The sequence below is a fragment of the Apteryx rowi genome, unplaced genomic scaffold (assembly GCF_003343035.1).
Source record: "Apteryx rowi isolate R43461 unplaced genomic scaffold, aptRow1 scaffold_27, whole genome shotgun sequence".
Taxonomy (NCBI): Eukaryota; Metazoa; Chordata; class Aves; order Apterygiformes; family Apterygidae; genus Apteryx; species Apteryx rowi.
This window is the reverse complement of record NW_020449085.1, coordinates 41175-62737: the sequence shown is the minus strand read 5'-3', so window position 1 is coordinate 62737 and position 21563 is coordinate 41175. Positions and strand designations below refer to the sequence as shown.

The 21563-nt window shown below is 45.1% G+C and overlaps 2 protein-coding genes and 2 non-coding genes across 5 annotated transcripts in view; 2 read left to right on the top strand and 2 right to left on the bottom strand.

Annotated features, from left to right (window-relative positions):
* LOC112967337 (mitotic-spindle organizing protein 2B-like) overlaps positions 1–14887 on the top strand; it is a 15805-nt gene extending 918 nt beyond the window's left edge. The window contains exons 3-5 of one of the 2 annotated variants that reach the window (XM_026068428.1): positions 7228–7259; positions 12214–12226; positions 14617–14887. In XM_026068428.1, the coding sequence (XP_025924213.1) occupies positions 7228–7259; positions 12214–12226; positions 14617–14774 (203 nt within the window). In that variant the 3' untranslated portion in view covers positions 14775–14887. Of the gene's footprint in view, positions 1–6; positions 887–7227; positions 7260–12213; positions 12227–14616 lie in introns of those variants that run through there. The other variant, XR_003253929.1, reaches the window with a different exon arrangement.
* LOC112967336 (olfactory receptor 10A7-like) overlaps positions 7129–21563 on the bottom strand; it is a 33388-nt gene continuing 18953 nt past the window's right edge. Inside the window, exon 3 of the transcript XR_003253928.1 lies at positions 7129–14322. The gene's annotated coding sequence lies outside the window, so the exon portion shown is untranslated. The remainder of the gene's footprint in view (positions 14323–21563) is intronic.
* TRNAM-CAU lies at positions 19641–19712 on the top strand. Its single transcript has one exon. It is a non-coding gene; the product is annotated as a tRNA-Met (tRNA).
* TRNAI-AAU lies at positions 19890–19963 on the bottom strand. The gene has a single exon. It is a non-coding gene; the product is annotated as a tRNA-Ile (tRNA).

Sequence of the window (21563 nt, the reverse complement as noted above, 5' to 3'; positions counted from 1 at the left end):
CGGGGCCCGCTCCGTGTGAGCCGCCGGCGAGGCCGCCCGCCCCGGCACCTGCCGGTGGCCCGGAGGAAGTGGTCAGGTTCAGCTCGTGTTTCAGCGAGGTTACCCTGGAGAACGCGTTGCTCCCCGCCAGGGTTTGAAACTGCTGCGGGTCAGCTGCTTTGTGGGCGTTACCTCTTCCCCCCCCCCTTTTTTTGTTGTTTTCCCCTTTTTCTTAAGGCAGCACAGGTAGTAGCTTGTGGAGGAACCCGTGTGATGCGATCTGTCAGGAAAAGGAGGTTCTTAAAATCACTGCTGTTAGGTTTTGTACCTGGATGTGTTAAACCCCTGGCTCTGCCTTTCGAGTCTTTAAAAAACAAAACAAAAAACCCCCCTTTAATATCTAATATTAGCTAATGCTGCTTCAGTTGTATCTAACTTAAGAAAATAAAGTTTCTGAGATGTCAGGAATCACTAAAAGTAAGGGGAATTGTGATGCTTCGTCCGCTCCATCTGCAGGTAGCGTGGTAGCTTCGGCTGCTCATCTTACTGCTCTTCCAGTGGATTACTGTGTCTGGATGAATGGTATTTAGTGGGAACATGAGCACTCAGGGTCTTTTTCCATTTTCTGCCTGTTGCTCTAAAGCGCTCAGTGGACCTTGGATGAAATGGAATTGGAAAGCTCTGTGGAGCTGGCAGCTAAAATAGCGACTGCTTTTGAATATTTTTTCTTTAGTCCTCTAACCTCAGTGGACAGTAGCCAATTTAGCCCTGAAGTTGTGCCATTTTTTTTCCCAGTCCAGTTCTAATAAACCTTTTACTTGTTCTCTGAATCTTCCTGAAGTGACTTTTGGCTGGTAGCCTGCAACTTCTGGATATCTGTGGATTACGTCTAAAAGGTTTAAAAGAGGTAATTAAAATACACCCGTTGTCACTAAGCTTAAATTCACCGTAAAGGGCTTCTCATTTCTCTTCTGCTTAAAAATATAGTAAAAAGGCATAATAGTCAAAGCAATCAGATCTTGTGGTCATTGTTTGTGGTTGCAGAGAACGAAATTGCATGCCTAACAACACGTTTTCTGCACATCTTGACACTGCTATACCAGTAATGTGGGAATGCTTGTTCAACCAGTGGGAGCATTGAAATGAATGAGGTCAAGTTGAGTTTTATTGTTGTTTTGTTCTTCTATCCACAAAGAATTTTGTCACAAAACTGAAAAAGTAAACTTTGGTCAGCCAGGACTGTGCTGACAGCATGAGACAAGTGGGGGATGGGGGGAAGCTTTGCCAGCACACAACTGGGGAAAAACAGTAAGCTTTACTTGTCACGCTAGCATACTAGCACTTAGTCTAGTCCCATTGCCTGGACTGGCTTGGTGATGGGGAGCGTTTCCTCTGTATGGCAACTGCCTGTGCTTGTAAGCTTTTATATCTGATGGTGAGTCCTATAGATAGTGAAGTTCAAAGCATGATTCATTTGACCACGTACAGGGTTTTAGAATGAGATGACTTATACCATGATCCAAGGCGCCTTTACAGTAATGGAGCCTGCTAGCCCTGGTGGAGATTCCCACACAGTAAATGGGTGAGATTCACCTCACTGAGCGGCTGAGGGTGGCTGTACAGGGACTTGGGAAATCTGCTAACGCTTTAACGGAAATTAGGTGTAGAGTGTGCCGATAGTGTCTTGCACTTCACCTTGAACAGTTTCTTCTTTCTTGCTGAGTGGAAGAGGTGCTTTGGGTTAAGAATTCCCTGATGAGAGGTCATTTGTGGTAAAGAGAACAGCCAGACGTATGATTAAGAAGTGACTCTAAAGATGTACGGGGGAAAAAGAAGACACCTGGCTGACTATTTTCCTGAGCTAAGAAAGAGATACAGCACTTGCACATTTTAAGTAACAAGCAACATGCTGCTCCTGTAGTACATTGAGAGGAAATGTCCTCAAAAGAAAACAGGAGTTTTGAACAGAAGATGCTGTTAAATTTTGCTTTTTCTTCTCTCTTGATGCTTCAGGCGTGGTGGGACACTCAAAAACTGTGAACGAACTTTGGTAAGGTTTTTGTTCCTGTCTGTTTTCTAATCTGGAGTAGCTCTTGTTCCCTCACGTATGCTGGTTGTGTAGCACTTCCTGTCAAAATGAGATTTTTCTAGCACTGGGCTGCTGCTGTGATTCCAGTTTTGGCTGCTGGTAGGCTGACTCAGATTTGAAATTGCCAGATGGCCGCTTGTTTGATAACCATCGTTACATTTCTCAAGAGGAAAATCCAGAAACCTTTTGCTAGAGCTGCCCTGCCCTGAGCAGTTGCCTTCTACTGGCTTGCATTGGTACAAGTACCTTAGAAAGGCTGAGTTTCCAGGAATTGTTATGCTGTTTTGGGGGCTTAATTCAGTTGTCAGCTGAACCAACGGAGGTATGTAGTGAAGCTCAGAGAAAGATAGCATTAGTACTATTTTGCTTGTACTAAATGTTCACAGTATTAGTCTGGCCTTCTGTGTCTCTCATTGCTGCTTTATTTCACAAGGCTGAAGTGTGCCTGAAGTACCTTCAGGGCTAGTTGATGCACTGCGATTGCTGAGTGGACCATCCAGGCTTACGGGAGGATCTTGCCTGTCAAGCCACAGTTTTAATGTTTTACTGTATGTCTGCAGTGAATGTTGAACTTAGATCTCCATTTTTTTGCAGGGTGGTGCTTAGTACTGGTGATAGAGATGCGTGCTGGCCTCCTCTCTGTCATCAGGTTAAATCCTAACCAAATTCTGATAGGCAGCACTTGCCTGGTCTTGCTAGAAGGTTTGGTCTTCCCAGTTGTGTCGGTTTTCTTGTTTTCTGGAAGCTTCTGCTATGTTAGAGCAGCATCTCACTTAGGAACTAAAAAGAGAAGTTTTCATTCAATCAGCTCAAGTGACTTTGCTGTCATCTGGGGCCCACTGAAGTTAAACAGCAGCTGATCTTTATGTGAATGCAATCATTATTGAAAACCCAACTCTCTCAGAAAATTCTTTGGGCGGAACATATGCCCAGCAGTGGTTTATCACAATCTTAGTCCTGTACTCTCCTCTCTGTGAGTGTAAGGAGTGCCAGTCAGCTCTCGCTAGCATCAAGAAGAGCACTCACTTTCTCTGGATCAGCTTGTGAGGATGTATCTCTATAGCCTCTGGGCTGGTGGGGAGTCTCGTGCCTGCTTTTGCTGAATTAGTTAAAGAAATGGGTATATTAGCATAGTGCCCAGTCTGACCTAAAATGGGCATCAAGTGCAAGCTAACAAGTTGTGCCACTTTAATTGCAGCTGTACAGCTTTTGGCTAGCTTGTATCTGGCAGCACAGTGCAGTGTTGGTGCTTGGAGGGATGTGCCTGGCATGTCCAAGGGAAGATGTGTAGGATTGCTGGTTGAAAATCATGAAAACAAACTTCCTGAGAGATCTCCCAATTCGTGAGCTGGTAATGATGATGTAAAGCAGAACTGGATCATCAGTACCAGCCGTATCTGTGCTTTACTGGACCACCTGAGGCTCAACTAGGATTTGCACTATCTGTACCTCAAGACAGCAGCTTGTTTTACTAGAGCCCTTGGGGGAAATTGTGTAGCTGATGTAAAGATCCCATTAAATCGGCATATCTTCAACAGAGTAAGTTTCTCCTGTTAAATTGGGGAAATACCCAGTTAGCTCAAATTGAAGAGGAGGAGAAAGAATCAGTTTAGGTTTACTCCTCTTTCACTGAACTTTCTAGTTCTGCGCACAATTCAAGTCCGTTATCAGTGCCTCAGTTCAGGAGTTGGAGACTAAGTGTTAATAGGCTGACTGGGGCTGTCTTCTGGGCTGGATCTGTTCTGCAGGAGTGTTCGCTTTGCCTTGCCTCCTTTCCCTCTAGGACCTGCTGCAGAGAAGGGGAACCAAAGCTGTATCTGCTATTGGCCCTGCCACCTCTTGTTGGAAGATGCCTCTTCTGTTTAAGAAGAGGATGGTGCCACTTCTGCATGGGACCAGGCATTTGGAGATGGGAGATGCTGCCTCTGTGTAACCAGGACTTGTTTGCTGATAAAGCCAGAACTCGCTGCATGAAGACAAAGAACAGTGATTGCCCTATATAAGCTTGCCTGCCTGCTTTGCACAGTGTCCTTCAGCTCTGCATATCTGCTCTTTCTCCTATGTTTCTTCCTTTGTCAGAAGACAGACAAATGGCTGAAGGAATCCAAGTTTGTCCTAAAGATTAGCCAACAAGACTGCTTCGCTCAAGTTCTGTCAGTAACAACGAGATACCAGTTTAGGCTTCTGAACTCATTGTGATGCAGGGAGGTTTGTTTGAAGCAGTTAATGACTGTTACAGCATTTCTGGTCAACAGTATGAGGAAAAAAACCCCAAACAAACCCAAAGTCACCCTTCTTTTCCCCTCTCCCCCCCCCCCCCCCCCAAAAAAAAAAAATGTACAGTTATTTCGGCTTTTTAAAACTAAAGCTCTTAAGAAGCAGGGAATCTAATTTGAATGGCTTTGTTCTCTGTTTTCCCAGAGAATATAACCATGGTGTTCAGCCTGCAGCAGTGTTCGCTGGTGACTGAATTTCTGATAACTGGCTCAAAATTAGCTGGTTTTGAGCATTAGAGCATCCATGTGGCGTATATAGCTAGAAACAACTGCATGTAAGCTGTGCACAAACTGTTCATCACCAGTAATTGATTTGAGAGGAAAAGAGTTGATTTTAAAGGCAAAGTATATCCTTTTGGCAACTTCCTTCTGTGGATGTGAGGGAGAGGTGCGTGAACCCCTTGGGACAGTGGTGCTGGTTTTAGTCTAGACTACTATGTACAGGCATACCTCGGAGATATTGCGGATTCAGTTCCAGACCACTGCAATAAAGCAAATATCAAAATAAAGTGAGTCACATGAATTTTTTGGTTTTCCAGTGGATATAAAAGTTATGTTTACATTGTACTGTAGTCTATTAAGTATGCAATAGCATTATGTCTAAAAAAACAATGTACATACCTTAATTTAAAAATACTTTATTGCTAAAAAATGCTAACCGTCATCTGAGCCTTCAGCGAGTCGTAATCTTTTTGCTGATGGAGGGTCTTGCCTCGATGTTGATGGCTGCTGACTGATCAGGGTGGTGGTTGCTGAAGGTTGGGGTGGCTGTGGCAGTTTCTTAAAATAAGACAGCAGTGAAGTTTGCCGTATCAACTGACTCTTCCTTTCGCCAAGGATTTCTCTGTAGCATGCAATGCTGTTTGATAGGATTTTACCCACAATAGAACTTCTTTCAAAATTGGAGTCAATCCTCTCAAACCCTGCCGCTGCTTTATCAACTAAGTTTATGCAGTATTCTAAATCCTTTGTTATCATTTCAACAATGTTCACAGCGTCTTCACCAGGAGTAGATTCCATCTCAAGAAACCACTTTCTTCATCCTTAAGAAGCAACTCCTCATCTGCTAAAGTTTTATCATGAGATTGCAGCAATTCAGTCACATCATCAGGCTTTACTTCTAATTCTAGTTTTCTTGCTATTTCCACCACCTCTGCAGTTACTTCCTCCTCTGCTGAAGTCTTGAACCCCTCAAAGTCATTCATGAGGGTTGGAATGAACTTCTTCCAAACTCCTGTTAATGTTGATATTTTGACTGCCTCCTGTGAATCACGAATGTTCTTAATGGCATCTAGAATGGTGAATCCTTTTCAGAAGGTTTTCAATTTACTTTGCCCACATCCATCAGAGGAATCGCTCTCTATGGCAGCTCTAGCCTTATGAAATGTATTTCTTAAATAATAAGACTTGAAAGTCAAAGTTACTCCTTGATCTATGGGCTGCAGAATGGATGTTGTATTAGCAGGCATGAAAACAACATTAATCCCATTGTACATCTCCATCAGAGCTCTTGCATGACCAGGTGCATTGTCAATAAGCACTAATATTTTGAAAGGAATCTCTTTTCTTCTGAGCAGTAGGTCTCAACAGTGGGCTTAAAATAGTCAGTAAACCATGTTGTAAACAGATGTGCTGTTATCCAGGCTTTGCTCTATTTATAGAGCATAGGCAGAGTAGATTTAGCATAATTTTTAAGGGCCCTAGGATTTTCGGCATGGTAAATGAGCATTGGCTTCAACTTAAAGTCACCAGCTGCATTAGCCCCTAATAAGAGAGTCGGCCTGTCCTTTGAAGCCAGCCACTGACTTCTCCTCTCTAGCTGTGAAAGTCCTAGATGGCATCTTCTTCCAATATAAGGCTGTTTTGTCTGCATTGAAAATCTGTTGTTTAGTGTAGCCACCTTCATCAGTTCTCTTAGCTAGATCTTCTGGATAAATTGCTGCAGCTTCTGCATCAGCACTTATTGCTTCACCATGCGCTTTTGTGTTATGGAGATGGCTTCTTTCCCTAAACCTCATGAACCAACCTCTGCCAGCTTCAAACTTTTCTTTTGCAGCTTCCTCACCTCTCTCAGCCTTAATAGAATTGAAGAGAGTTAGGGCCTTGCTCTGGATTAGACTTTGGCTTAAGGGAATGTTGTGGCTGGTTTGCTCTTCTATCCAGACCACTAAAACTTTCTCCGTATCAGCAATAAGGCTGTTTTGCTTTCTTATCATTCGTGTCTTCACTGGGGTAGCGCTTTGAATTTCCTTCAAGACCTTTTCCTTTGCATTCACAACTTGGCTAACTGCTTGGCGCAAGAGGCCTAGTTTTTGGCGCCTCTCAGCTTTCGGCATGCCTTCCTCGCTAAGCTTCATCATTTCTAGCTTTTGATTTAAAGTGAGACATGTGCGGTGCTTCCTTTCACTTGAACACTTAGAGGCTGTTGTAGGGTTATTAATTGGCCTAATTTTAATATTGTTGTGCCTCAGGGAGTAGGGAGGCCTGAGGAGAGGAAGAGAGATGGGAAAGGCCAGTTAGTGGAGCAGTCAGAACACACACAACATTTATTAAGTTTGCTGTCTTATATGGGCGCGGTTCGTCATGCCCCAAAACAATTGCAATAGTAATATCAAAGATTGCAGATCACCCTAACAGATATAATAATGATGAAAAAGTTTGAAATATTATGAGAATTACCAAAATGTGACACAGAGGCAGGAAGTGAGCACATGCTGTTGGAAAAATGGTGCCAAAAGGCTTGCTTGATGCAGGGTTGCCACAAACCTTCAATTCGGGGGGGGGGGGAACACAGTATCTGTGAAGTGCGGTAAAACGAGGTATGCCTGCATATAGTTTATGGCTGTTAAATATGCCATTTTCCTACCCATGGTTTCCTGTCAGCCCACCAACAAGCTGCTGGTGCTTCCCCTGCAGTTTTCTACTTCTACTGCATGTGCCAAAGCCTTGCCCTTTCTTTCCAGGCTAATGAATGCCCTGTCATGCTCCTCTTGCCCTCCGCACTTCCACTATTCTTTTCTTCACGTTTCCCTTCTTCCCCATCCCATGTGTATTCCATAACTTTATTTCCCAGAGCTTCCTCCCCAGCTACCTCTTTATACCCCATGAGTTGCTGATGTGACCTTGCTTTTCAGAATCCTGTCCCCATTTCGGGTTTCTCACTTGACTTATTAATTTTAAGGCTACCATGGACCATTGCAGCCTTCTAGTCTGCTCTGCACAGCAGAGATCAGAGCACTTTCCTTCCCCATGAAATTCTATGTCATGCTTGGGTGCCTGTTTGAAATGCCACGGAGTCCACCCCCAGCTGTGGGCTCAGTGAAGGGTTTGGTGGGTGAGTTTTCCTTGTCTGAATGTAAAATTGTGCTTCTGAGATTCATAAGTTCTTTTTCTGCCTCTGCATTTGTAAGTACTTTCTTGTGTAAATATTTAAGATATGGTGATCGAGTTCTCTTCTGAGCATTGATATTCAATTATTTCCTAAATATCCCTCTACCTACTCCGTTGTTTGTTGCCAGCTTTGTCCTCTTTATCTGTTCTACCTGCCGTCCTTGTATTTTACCACCATCTCTATTCATCCTTTGTCCCACTTTTTATTTCTTGCGCTTTCTCTATGTTGTCTGCCTTCAGCTGTGGTCAGCATTTCATGGTGACAGGTACTACTGCAAGGACCCCAAGTAACTATTACTGCTCTGGGGTATAGCTGGCTGGCCATGCTAGCTGCACTGCAGTCTTTTTGTACCCACCTTCTACTTATCCAGCCTTGCATTATCTCAGGATTCATCTTGATGCTGGATTTGTAATGCAGGCTTCTCTATTAAGGAGATATAGCAGTTGGCAAGGATAATGCTGTGTGGAGCTCAGACATGATGCAGGAATGCCCCCACAGATACTAAGGACTTCCCTTTAAATGCACTTAATCTCTTTTGTATTCACTATACAGTGTATTTTCATATTGGTTATGCTGGCTATTGTGCTTTGGATATATGGTATATTGTTATTTTTAGGTTAAATATATCCAGGAGGTTTAACCATTAGCAACACATTCTTAATTCATGCTATGTACCTGCAAATACTGTATTCAAACATTTGATGCATATCTTCCTTGAAAAATTCTGTAGGACGTCCTATAGATAATCCGGAGGACTGATCAAAGGACTAATGTACTTCTGATCATGATTTTCTCATGTAGTGGCTTCACTCACTCAAGTTTTCCAGTACTTCATCAGTACCATTCCAATAGCTGGATTTCCTTTGACTTACATTCGTTAAAGAGCAGTCAGGTTGCACTCCAAAACAGATCTTTAACTTGTAACTCTCACACCTCTCTCTTGTAATGCTTTCTACCAAAACAGTGCAATTTAAGCTCTTTGGAATTAGAGGCCTCTATTCTTATTTTGTGAAGTGTGGTGAATGTGATAATTCTACAGGGCAAGAAGTTTTGTTTTTGGCACTTTACTGCTGTGGAGTTGCTGTATCTTTTTTTTTCCCCCCGAGGTCCCATTCCAGCATGTACTTTTTGTTTTTACTTTTTTGGATTGTAGGCATTTCGGTATTCTATCAGCAACTGAATAGCTTCAGTTTATAGAAGATAAGTAGACCACCTTGTTCATCTTGTGGGACAAGGGTTACAAAATAGTGTTGTCTGGATTTCAGATGTTGATATCGGTTGTTTTGTAACTGACTAAATTTGAAAACTTTCTCAGTAAGCTGTGCCATACTTTGTTGGATGGTTTTAGGCCCCTTAGTTAAAAATTCTAGCTTCTTTCCCCTCCCAGGAGGTGTGTGTGTATGTGTGCACGCCAGAACAAACATGCAAAAAGTTTGGGCTGGAGCACTGAAACCTTTCATGGACCTAGTCCTAAAAGAATAGGTGGCTTCGTTGTTCCCCTGAAAATATATTTTGCTCCAAGTAATGCACTTTGAAAGCTGAAGTCTAGATATACTTGTCTTTTAGTGAATCTTTAACTTTTTGGATGGAAAGAGCTATACTGGATGCTGTGACTCAGTCTGCACTACTGTATTTTGGGGAGGAATCTGTTAAAGACTCCTTCCCATTTCAGTAACTCTTAAGGAAAGATAATTGCCTAATCTGGGATGTACAGGCTTCTTCCATTCTTCTGTTCTTTTAAGTGTGCTATATTCTTTGCAGTGCTACATATATAGTAGGAGTCTGATATATAAACTTGCCAAATAATTTGGTCACAAGTATTGCGGCTATGTCTGCTGAAGAAGCTAGGCCACAATTCAGTAGGAGAGCCAGTCTAAAACTGTATTCCCTGAAAGTATTGGGGTCCCCTGAGTAGCCTGGGTTGCACTGTGTAACGTTTTTACATATACTCTAGGTATGATGGACATGGGTGGATGGCTAAAACCAGGAATTTTCTGGAACTGACAATGTTGTCAACATGGAAAAGATAGCAGAGACAGTTGGCAATCTCTGGTCAGTATGGATGTGTCTGTCCTCAGTCACAGTTTTGGCACAGAAGGTTTTCAGTTTTACATGAGGCTGTAAGGCTTTCTCTGTGCTGGGTATTTGAGCTAATTCCCTGCTGTACTGGGAGTTAGCTAAACACTACACTGGGATCATTTTTAATATCTTTTTCAGGATTATTTTCAAGCTTTTTTTCTTTTCTTTTTTTTTCTTTTTTTTCTTCTCTCTTGCTCTATGAGGCAAGACTCCAAAAACTAACAGAGAGATGGGATTTAGAGGAGTACTCTAAATGCCAGGCTTGTCATGCATGGCTTTGTGGAAAAGTAATGAGATGTGAGTACATCATGAGCAGCAACTAATTTTCTTTCTCTCTCTCTCTCTCTGTCCAAAAAAAATCCAGAAAATCTTGTGTGTAATGGAATGTAGCCACAGTAGGAGCCAGGAAAACAGACTGAGAAAAGCTCCCTGAGAAAGATGAGGAACATCTCCATCTTTCTATGTAATCTACATGCAAGAGAGGAGGAGGAGGAGGAAGAAATTAGGTTATCCCAGGTGTGGGGAGGAAAACCAATCAAATGAGAAACAAACAGCACATGGGTCTGGGGTAGATTTGTAGAAAAAGACTGGTGGTTTTATGTTGATTAGTAGATGGGCAATGATCTCCAGTGGCTCAGCTGAGCAGTGTCAAAGGGAGCCGTCTCAAGAGTGGGAGATATGGATGAAAACCTTTTCTAAGGTAAACCAGGTACTGTTTGGGTGGTTAAGTTGGTAGCCTCCCAAGGTAACATAGATACTAGAGTGGTAAGGGAGAAATTCATCATGCAGATAGAAATGGAGGAAGTACCGTTTCAGAGCTTTTTAGAGAGTCTGCTTGGAAAAGGGATGTTGTATTCATCAGACTAAGGCAGACCTCTGCTCTCGGACCTGGGGAGTTGCTTCATACCTTAACCCACCTTCAGATGTCTGAAATTTAGGGGATTCTTACTGCATGTGTTAAACTGAGTTGCTTGAGCAACTAAGGAGGCTTGTCAGTGTGCTGAAAAGGATCTGAGAGTTATTTTGTTAACTTACTCTTCTTCTGTAATCTCTTCTAGTGATGTAGTTGAATACATAACCTTTTTTAAGTAAACAGGATGTTTGAGAATAAAGGAGGATAAAAGTTTTCTGCAGGTGACTTACGGGCCTGTGTAGGTCTCAACTCTTTTGTGTTCTCTTCTTTCTTCAAATTCTTTTCTTCAGATAAGTGCATGTAAAAGAAAACGCACATACTTTGCCTTAGTGCATAGTTAAGGTCTTAGTTAACTGCTTTGGACGGTGCATTTAAAAACCATCCCCCTATTTTGCCTCTTCCTGTGTTTGAAAACTGTTCAGCTGGATTTGGTGAGACATGTTTTGCCATTCTTAACAGGCCTTCTTACTGGGTCCTCTCAGGGAAGCTGCTTTAGCAAGGGTTGTGTTTAGCTCTGGGAGGAGCCTGACGTGTCATACTTGTGTGTATTAGCTGTTAAGAATATCTCAGCAGCTTTGGAAACCTGAGAGCCTACCAGTTTGTGTTGCAGAAGAGGACTGCTTATGATATTTGTATAGGGATGTGAGCAAGACTTTCTGCAGAGCAAAGCTGGGAATCCAGCAAAGCATTGATTATAGCAAGCCACAATCACATCTTTGGGTTGCTTTTGAAAGTGAGATCTAGCTGTGGCTGTTTGAGATTTTTCCACGGCTGGGAAGTGAGGAAATTTGAAGCGAGTCCCATCACTGTGCCATCTTCAATGGGTGGTTAAAAATGTCTGTCTTTTAAACCTTGTAGATAACACGTAGTGATTGTAAGAAGGAGAGACTTCTGCTATTGCAATTTATTTTCCTTTCAGGCCTACAATTGAGTCTCTGCCCTTTTAGAAAGGCCAGCTGGTTTATTGTGCCCAGTGTAAGACTTCTTGTGAGACAAACAGGAGCAGGGTGTGAGAGAACTGAAATAAACTCACTGTTGCTCTAGCCCTTCAGCCCTGCCAATACTTATTTTGAGAGATGTTTCAAAACTGTTGCAGTCCTGATATCCCAGGCCTCCCTGACTGTGTTCCAAGTAATAATATCAGCAGCTGAAGGCCTCTTTTTTTTTTTTTTTAAACCCTATGAGAAAAGAAAAATGCTCCAGATGCAGGAGGATCTGCAGTTCCTGTTACTGCTCAGAAACAGTAAAGGATCCCCTGGAGAAGGCTGTAGGTTGAGCAGAAAGGAGGCTGAAAGAGACGGGCTTAGGATTTCCACTTCTACAAGGATGTCTGGGGTGGGGGTGCTTTTTCTAAATCTGATATGATCTGCAGGCTGCAGTCTCTGAATCTGGTGAAGACTCCTTCTGTCTCCTTCTAGAGGTGGCAGTAGCTCTTCAGTCTTCAGTTCTGTCAGAGATGATCAGCATTAATGTGTCGAGCAAGTAGCCAGAGAAGAGATGTGCTGGTACTTTAGATGGGGAGAACTAACAATCAGAGGAAGAAAGGGCATGCTGCCGCCACTGCTTGCATGCATATACCCATTCTTTTCAAACTTTGTCAGGTGCTTGAGCAGATCTGCATGTAACTGCTGGTTTTTGAGTCATCTTTGGGCTGGGAGGTACTTGATTCGGTTCCCTTTTGACATGACTCTTAGGTTTGCATCCGTAACTATTTGGCCTGCAACTGTATTGTGGCAGCCAGACACATCCAAGATAAGGGCATCTCGTGTCACCAAGACAAGTATCAGTAGAATCCTTTTGCTAGTCTCTACTACTTGAATTGCAGAAAAGCTGTGGTAGCTTAACTTCTGTGCTTTGCTCTTGTGGGCCCTGATATCTCTGATACTCAGACTTGCAGACATGCACAACCTGTACCTGTCCTTTCACATTTTGTGAGCTATTCTTGATTGATTCATGGGTCTAGATATGATGCTTCCAAAAGCATGGTTGGATCTCATGCTGTTGAAATGACTGGTTTGTTTTACTGTGACTTACTGTGGAGGGCATTTGTTTTATCTGAATATGGCTTCTCTTTACAAAGTGATTCTCTTTTCCCAAGTAGTTTCAGGTAGGTCAGAAGATCAAGGGCCTGACTCCCTGTAGCACTTAATGGTACAGTTGTTTTGTATGTGCACATGGTTAGAGTCATGTTGTACACAGGTTGGGGACCTGTACTATTACTGGATATGTGCATGTAAGGAAGGGGAGGTCATTCACCTATATAGATGTAATGGGTTGCTAAAAGCATCATGGTGAACTCTAATGCTCTGTTCCTGCCAATTTTTCACTTAAATGGTGTGAGATCATGTATTGCCATTGTGCAATTTGTTTGTTTTTCATGGACAACACTTGCATTAGTAAAAATTGCTTAAGTGCTTACGAGCTTGAGCTAAGAAGAAAAATTGCAAGGCTGGCTGGCTGGCTTGGGCTGATAACTGCTGGCAGATCACTGGTGTGGTTTACAATAATAGACTTTAAGCACACCTGACTTAGCTGGGATAAGTGAATTTATTTCTTTTGCCACCTTAGTCTGTCAAATGTTACAGATATGAAGCGGGCCACATATGCTTATTTGGAAGCTCTCAGGGTGTCTTTCCAGTGCTGCAAGGTGTTAATTTATGGTTTTGACATGAGTCCTATTGTCAGACAGTGCTTCAAGGAGGGAGGATAGTTTGGTAAGTAAAACAGACATATATCTATGGTCTGCTGTCCTGTCAGTAGCACAAATGATCCAAGACGATGATTTCCAAACCAGGCCCATGGAGAGTCCCCCATGTGGAGTAGCTACTGGTATTCTGGAAGTTGCTCTGATACAATTACCAACGTGTCACTCTCCATTTTAATTGCATTCCTGTAACTACAGATATTCAGGAAAAAACAACTTACTGGATCCCTGGTTTTGCTTCCTCCTTACTGGTATTCATTTTTTTGTGATTCTTCGTGGAACTTGCTGTCTTTTGTAAAAGCTGTGGCCATTTCACCTTTCTGCTTCGAGCTTCTTTGTCCTTTTATTTCTGTTTTCTTTCCCAAAGCAAGTGCTATTTTTCATCTGAAGTAGTTCTCTCCAGTGCCAGGAAAAGTCAGACTTGCTCACTTCACCTCTTGCTCAGTTTTCCCCACCTACCTTTTGTTTGCAGCACAGCTTACTCTGTCCCTTTTTCTCTTCAGGCTGAATATGGCAGGATGGGTGGATGCCCCTTGCCTCCCCCAGTTTGCGCCTCTCTACCCGTTGCTTCTCTCTGCTGTCATATTTCATTATAGAGATGGTCAGCTGTGCCTACAGAAAGGCAACTCTATCACATTCTGAGCACAGTAAGGAAATCTGTGAGTAGCTGGTCCTGTATGGGATTTGGAGCTGTTGGGAAACTGCAGAAAATGATAGGAAACCCAGACTTGCTCATCAGGTTGCAAAAGTGACTTGAACAGATGGGTTTCTGATGTGACTGCAGGCTTCAGAAAGAAGTGGACACTGGCACATCAGTTCACTTATCCCAGCTACGAGGTGTTAGATGCTCTTCCTTTTCTTCTTGAATTGCTGTCTGCAGTGCTGGTGTTCCTGTGCAAAATGAAAGCAATTGTATTTAAAGAACAAAGTGGCTGGTTACTTTGTGGATTAAAATTGATGACAATTAATAATGTTCATACCGCAATGCGTTTTGACTTCGTGGCCCTGATATCTGTTGAGCTGAATCCACAAATTTGCTTTGTGTTGGATGCTGGATAAATTTGCGACATCTAATAAAACTTTGCCTTTTGCATGAGTTCTCAAGGAACACTTGCAGCTTAGATGCAGTGTCATTGACATATGGGGCTGGGATTTCAAAATTAATGTGTGTATTTGTTCATTCAGGGAGAAATAAAACCAGTTCTGCGGTCAGCGGGACCCAGGTTCTAGCCGAAAGGAGCAGCCGGGAAGGATCTGCCCAGAGGATGCCTCGACAACCAAGTGCTAGCCGGCTGCAGAAAGCAGGAGCTTCTGGAAAGAACAGTGGAGGCAACAGTACCTAAATAAGACACTAGCTCTGATGTATTTTGGTGCTTGAAAATGTATATAATCTATTCTGTAAAACTGCATGTTTTGTATGTATTTGTCTTACAAATAATATTTGTAATATCTGGAACTGAGCTGTTTCTTATTTCCAAAACTTCCTTTGGCAACTCAGATTATGAGGAGTTGCCTAAAGACACCTGGGACAAAGAAAGAGGTGTGAAGACTAGAAGGACTTGCAGTAGTGCTCAGTTTTCTCTGGGGAGGTCAAGACTCATATTGCAAGGCAATGCTCCATGCTTCTTCCTTCCCTGAAATCCAGTTTGACACATTCACAGCAGCTGGAGCAAAATAGCTGAATTATGGGAGATGGATAGTGTTGATACAGGTCTCATATTGGTAAAGGAAGAGCCTTGCAGTGATGGTATTTTGCACTGGAAACTTGAATGTCTGATAGGGGGTGTCTTTGTACTTGGAGATTGCCCTGTCCCCTTCACATGCACGGTCAGGTAGGGCGTTAACACCCTAATCTGAAAACCAGTTTGACCTAATTGTGTAACATCTAGTCCTTCTGGTGCTGATTCTAATATGTGATTTTTTCATTTATAAAGGGTTGCAGAGCCTTTTGTGTAATGAGCCAGGTTAAATGAGAAATTATACCAGATAAGGGAGAGAATAGCTTCATCACTTTGTGTAAGATACAAGCAAGTAGCTGAAATGGATAAATGGATTTGTTAGAGCTGTAGTATTGTCATTCATCATGCTGTAGTGTCTCCAAGCAATGGGCTTACTTGCTCTGTCCTCTCTAGCTCAGGAGCTCTTAGTGAAATCCATTTCTCTGAATTAGGAGAAAGTACCTGCTCCTGTTAGCTGCCTCTGTTCTTTGAGGGGGATTAATAGCATTTCCTAGACTCTGGGAGATTTCACAAGCCTGGTGAAACAGGTGCTAAAATCTTTTTCTGAGCAAGATGAAAAATGCTGGAGAGGAAAACTTGTGCGAAATCTTAATGATGGTCAGATACTTCTTCCTTATTTGATTCTTCTCTAACAATATTGCAGATTAATTTACTCTTAATATATTAAGTCATTTTCCTTTTTCTCTGCCTAGGCCTGAGACTGTTCTTAGTAGGAAGTTGACATGCTCACAGCATATGGCAGCTGCTGACCTAATTGTGGGCTGACACTTTAGATTACCTTCAGCCCAGTCTAGTTCAGGGATTTTGTTAGTGTTGGTGAATGTATGAAACTCATGCTTGAAGAACTAGCTGTGGGGGCTGGAGGACTGCAACCCCATCTATGGCGATCAGAATTTTTTAAGGGTGGGAGTTAGAAAATGGAAATGAGGTAGTTCATGGCTTGCAATCATACACCCTGGAGCTCTGCTGTTGGAAAGGCATTCAAATGAGAGTTTGAGCTTAACAGCATCAGCAAAGTCTAGCTATCTCCTACTCTGATACCTGTGCAGGAAAGTGTACAAGTTTGTCTTTAAAAACAAACAAAAAAACAAAAACCCAACTAGGATGCCTAGGAGAGGGAAATGTTTTATTTGCTGTAAGAGTTGTATTTGTTGGTGAAAAGGAGCAGCTCAAGGTCTACTGTTCTTAGAAGAATCAGTAGTGCTCTTTGCCCTGGAACAGGAGTGAGTAGGCTTGAGATGTAGCTGAAACAATCTGTGAGGGATATTGAGCTTTACTGAGAATAAACAGTACCTAACAAAGATGGTTCTTGCCTGCCTGCTTGCCTCCCCCTCTTTCTTCAGCTAGTTCCACATCTGCATTTCTTTTGCCATTTATCCTTCTACATTTCTAGCTTGGAATACCTCCTACATTGCACCTACCCATCCATCTCCAAGTCCAGATCTTCCCCCACCATGTTCTCTTGAGCTCTGCTGCACACTCCACAATCTGCAGCTCTGCATTTCTCCCTTCCTGGTATCCAGTTTTCTTGGACCTACTGTCCTGTACTTCCTTCTGTTCCATTTGGATGAATAAAAGTGCTCAGCGCGTGCTTTTGTATCCTGTTCCTTCAAAACATTTGCTGTTTTGAACATGTGTGTGGGGAGGTGGTGGTGCCCAGCAGGTGAGGCACCCCCAGACCTGGTGTTGCTTTTGTGTTCCTGGAGCACCTTGATGGAAGAGGGGTTCTCTGCTCTTCCCTTCTGCCCGCCCTGCTTGCTTTCTGTGGTGTGATGACTGCCTTGGTGGATGATGTGAGAACAGTGGATGTAATTTTCCTTGACTTTAGGAAGGCTTTTCAGTATGGTCTCCCATGGTGTCCTTGCAGCCATGTGGGGGAGATATGTCTGAATGGGTGGACTACAAGATGGGTGGAAAACTGGCTGGACTGCTGTCCTCACATGTAGTGGTCAGAAGTTGGAAGTCCACCTAGCTGCCAGTTGCATATGGCTTTCCTCACAGTTGGTGCTGCTTAACACCATCAGTAAGGGGCTGCTTGGTGGAATTGAATGTGGTATGAGGTCGGATGGTCATGGATTAGTGTCATGAGGCCTGTACTGACAGACCACAGCCTAGGCTGTGGTGCGGGAAAGGTCACCAGAACGGTGTGAGATCTGTGGTGTTTCCCTGGCATGGTGGGAAGGGCAGACAACCTTCTGTGATCACAGTTGTCCCTGTTGGGGTTTCTCCGGAAGTGGGGAGCAGCTTCTTCCCAGATCATCGTTGAAATGCCTGGGCCTCAGCCCAGTAGCACATAGCCCTTTTACCTCCAAGTCCTTTCCAGTTGCCCTGCTCCTGCCCCATTCATGGAAAAGGAGCACTCAGCAACTGGGGAGAGTGACACAGATCTTTGGTTCTTCAGTTTTTTGTTTAAAAAAAATAGTGGGGAGGTCTTGGACAAAGTGGTGCAAATGCTGAGGTCTGCTCTCTGCTGGCTCAATTTTTATCACCAAGGGCCTATGACCTTTATGCTGAAGAGCCACAAAAAGAGTGGTTCTTCTGTAAGATCACCAAGAGGGGAACCTGGCATCTTCCTGGATCACAGGTTAGGATTGGTAGGCAGAGTTTTGTTTGCTTGACTCATTTCTCTCCCTGGATGGCCCTAAATCTCAGACAGCATCTGCAAAATAACCATCAAATGTTTCTCCAACTTGATGAACAAGTAATGAAGCCTTCTCGCTGCTTGTGGGCCCCCTTGAAGTGCTTCAGGCTTTGCAGGCACAAATGAGGATGACGTAAGTTTGCTTGATGTAAGAGAACTGCATTGCAGGTGTGTGGACATACAGAAACTCCCCTGTTCTCTGTGATGGTTATAGTGACCTTTTTTGCGAAAATGCAGGGCTGGCAGGGTTGGCTGCTGAGCAGTTGGATTAGCAACAGCACTCAACATTAAACCATGCTAGCATAATCATGGTACTATGGGGGAATGAGTTTAATGCATGGATTTGGGTATCTAGCAGAAATTATAAGTTTAATTAACAGTCAAATGTTTGGGGAATGAGTAAGCATGAAGAATACTTTATTGTTGCAGGGTGGCTCCTTCAGACTTGTTTTCCAGGAATGATGTGCTGAGACACTTGGATTTTAGCAATACTGATAGTTAACCCTGTCTCTTCTGACCAAAACCATTGTTTTGCAATAATTTTGACAGGGTTCCTCAGAAAGGACCGTGGCAAAGGAACGAGCAGGTCTGCATCTTGATCCAGCATGAGCAAGCAAGCCCCTTTAGCAGTGGGGGTGCATGTGCAGCCCAGCCCTGCTGTATCCTGGCCCCAATGCTTCCCCACTCCCAGTGCTAGGGTGCCCCAGGGCCCTGGGATGGCAGCGCTGGGTCCTAGTGGGGATGCAGCATCATGGGTTGTCACTGGTAGGCAATGAGGCTGCTCTGTGCTGTGGCTGGGCCAGTATTGCTGCAGGGGAAAGTCCTTCAATAATTTTTCCCAGTGTCCCCAGCATGATGGCCTTGGGTGTGTGGGAGGTGGGTGAACTATGTTACCCTAACCCATCCCAGCCTCTTGCCCAGGAGCGTTCAAGCCTCCCTGCCTCTTTTCAGCCTGCCTTAGGGCTGGGCAGCTGAAAACCATGCCGGATCCTTGGCCCCGGGATCTGTGGTCTGGGGAAGGTAGAGGGAGCTGCAGGGATCGGTTATCTTTGGGGACCCTCTCAGAGACAATGGGGATATCTACAGCTGTCCTCCCGGCCTTGTCTGGGGCAGGGAGGTGATGGGTGATTTCCTCCCTACTCCATTCCCATGTCTGACCCATGGGACTGACTCCCAGACCTGTGTCTGACCTTCAGCTGCACATCTGACCCCAGTTGTGGCTGCATGTCCACATCTGGCCCCCAGCCCCATCCGTGACTGACTTCCAACCACATCCCTGAACCCCTCAGAGCTGTGTGCCCATGTCCGACCCCCAGCTCCATTTCTGACTCACAGCGCCATGCCTGACCACTCTCACAACCCCATCCCCATTTCCTCCTGGGCCTGTGGAGCTGCGGGGGCTCCCTGTTTGTGGCGAGGCCTCAGTGCCAGCGTGCTGGAGCTACGGGTGCTGGTGTTGCTGTGAGAGGCGCTCTGGCAGGGACAGGGCAGGATACGGGATCGGAGTGTCGGGGTCCATCCTGGCCGGCAGAGAGCAGGGCAAGAGGGGTGTGTAGGGGCAGGCCAGTGCTGGTCCGTCCAGTTCCCTCCCAGAGCTGCCACTGTGGAGCACCACGTGGGGGAGAGGCAGGGCTCAGGTTTTGTTGCAGAAGGTGCCAGGGGCTGCTCCCCTCCCCGCCGGCTGTCGGGGGCTGTCTGTAGGTCGCTGCGGGGGTGGCTCCTGCGGGGCCTCTGCAGGAATCTCTCACAGAAGCAGGTGGGGGGTGTGTGCAGAGGGCATGTGCACCACTTTCTCTATAGTAGGCGGTGGAAAAATGCATTATAAGTCAAGCAGAGTGGCGCAGCGGAAGCGTGCTGGGCCCATAACCCAGAGGTCGATGGATCGAAACCATCCTCTGCTAGTGGTTTTTTTTTCTTTTTTCCTCCTGCCCTGCTGCTTCCGCGCCGCTCTTACCGCACACCCCAGGGTTGCGGGGCGTCGGTGAGGGTCGTGCGGACCACTGCACTACGGCGGTCGGCAGTGGCTGCGCGAAGCGGAGGAACGGTCGTGAGGAGAGGAAAAAAAACAAAAGTACAAGTGGCCCGTACGGGGATCGAACCCGCGACCTTGGCGTTATTAGCACCACGCTCTAACCGACTGAGCTAACCGGCCCTCTTGAGGTTTCTTTCTTCAGCCCACCCTGCAGTGCTGTCCGGGTGCGGCGCTGCGCAGTCAGGGCGTGAGAGCGGAGTAGCGGCGCCCTCAGCTGTAAAAGCGACGTGGGGTGGGGTGGGGGGTGGGGGGGAAACCCCGCTTAGCGGAGGATGATTTTGATTCATTGACCTCTGGGTTATGGGCCCAGCACACTTCCACTGCACCACTCTGCTACCTTTCCACCCCCTACTAGAAGTTTGCCCTCCCCACCTACACCCCCAACCTAGGACTTGCATGGGGGTGTGGTGAGGCTGGGTGAACAGTGGTGACACCATAACAGCCCTGGTGTCTCCCCAGCAGGCCATAGGCAATCACATGAGCATGCAAGTGGGTAAGTGGCTACCTTGGGTGGCTGCCCATCTGCTGGGAGTAACAGCTCTGAACTCCTCCCAGAGAAGGGAAACAAAGGGTCCCTGTGTCCCTGAAAGCCAAATCCAGAAGATGCCTTTCTGGGATGTTGTCCTGTGGTAGCTGTCATTTGCCTGTTGGATACAACTACCTCTGTATAGGCTTGTAGGAAAATGAACAAGTTCCTGGTGGGGAGTGTAAAAGAATGACAGTGGGTGTGTTTTTGTGCAGGTGTCTTTCAAATTCTAGGACCTGGTTTGCAAATGCCAAAAATGCTGGCAGTTGGCAGAGTTAAAGATTTTTTTGGGGAAAAAAAAACAAAACAAAAGAAAATGAAAAACCTGGGGAACCGCACTGCTCATCACCTCACACACTTCAAATCCACCTCAAAGTGCATCAGCTAATTCACACCAGTTCCATGGAGCAAGACTTGGTTGTGGAAGGAGGACACCCTGCTGGTGCCGAGGTTTGGCTTCCTTTCTGGAGAAGAAGCTAAGACTGTCACCTGTGCAGCTTTTTCAGTGCAGAGCCCGTTTGGCCTTGCAAAGAGTGTGCAGCAATGACTGCCCTTCTTCCTCTGTTCTCACTCCCAAAGCTTTGGTTTCAAATGGGTGCAAGGAAGTGTGGGGGGACCTCCTCGAGACTGGTGTTACGCCACATCAGTAGTCCACAGATCTTTTGACTAAGCCCTTTCCTCTTCTTGTCTCCTGGGATAGCTGTCCCCAAGAATTGCTGACTTTGTTGAGATGTTCCTGCCTTGTAGCATGTCTCTGCTTGAGGCATCTTGACAGACTTTGCTGCTAGCATAGCATCATGCCAGTGGTGTAACAGCCAGAGCTTGTCCTGAAGCCAGTCAGGCCCATCACCAGCCACTTTTGTGCCCCCCTTGTCCTGCCTGCTTAAGCCACCTGGGAGTGCAGGACCTGCTAGGGCTCTGCACCAAGCTCCTCTTCAGCTAAGCATCATGTCACACATGCTTTGCCCTGGACACCCAGAGACATGGAAGGCAGCCAGTCAAGGACCTGAGAAGGGCTTGACAGGGCTTATACCTAGTCCAGGTCATGGGGCTCTTGATGCCTGTGTGGGGAGAGTCTGGACCTTGTCCCATGTTGGCATACTAAGGTTCTGGGCATGTGCTGGGGCCCTGCTCAGAGAATGTGGCTTTTCGTGCTCCACTGCTGCATCCTGGCATGCTGTTTTTCTTTGTACC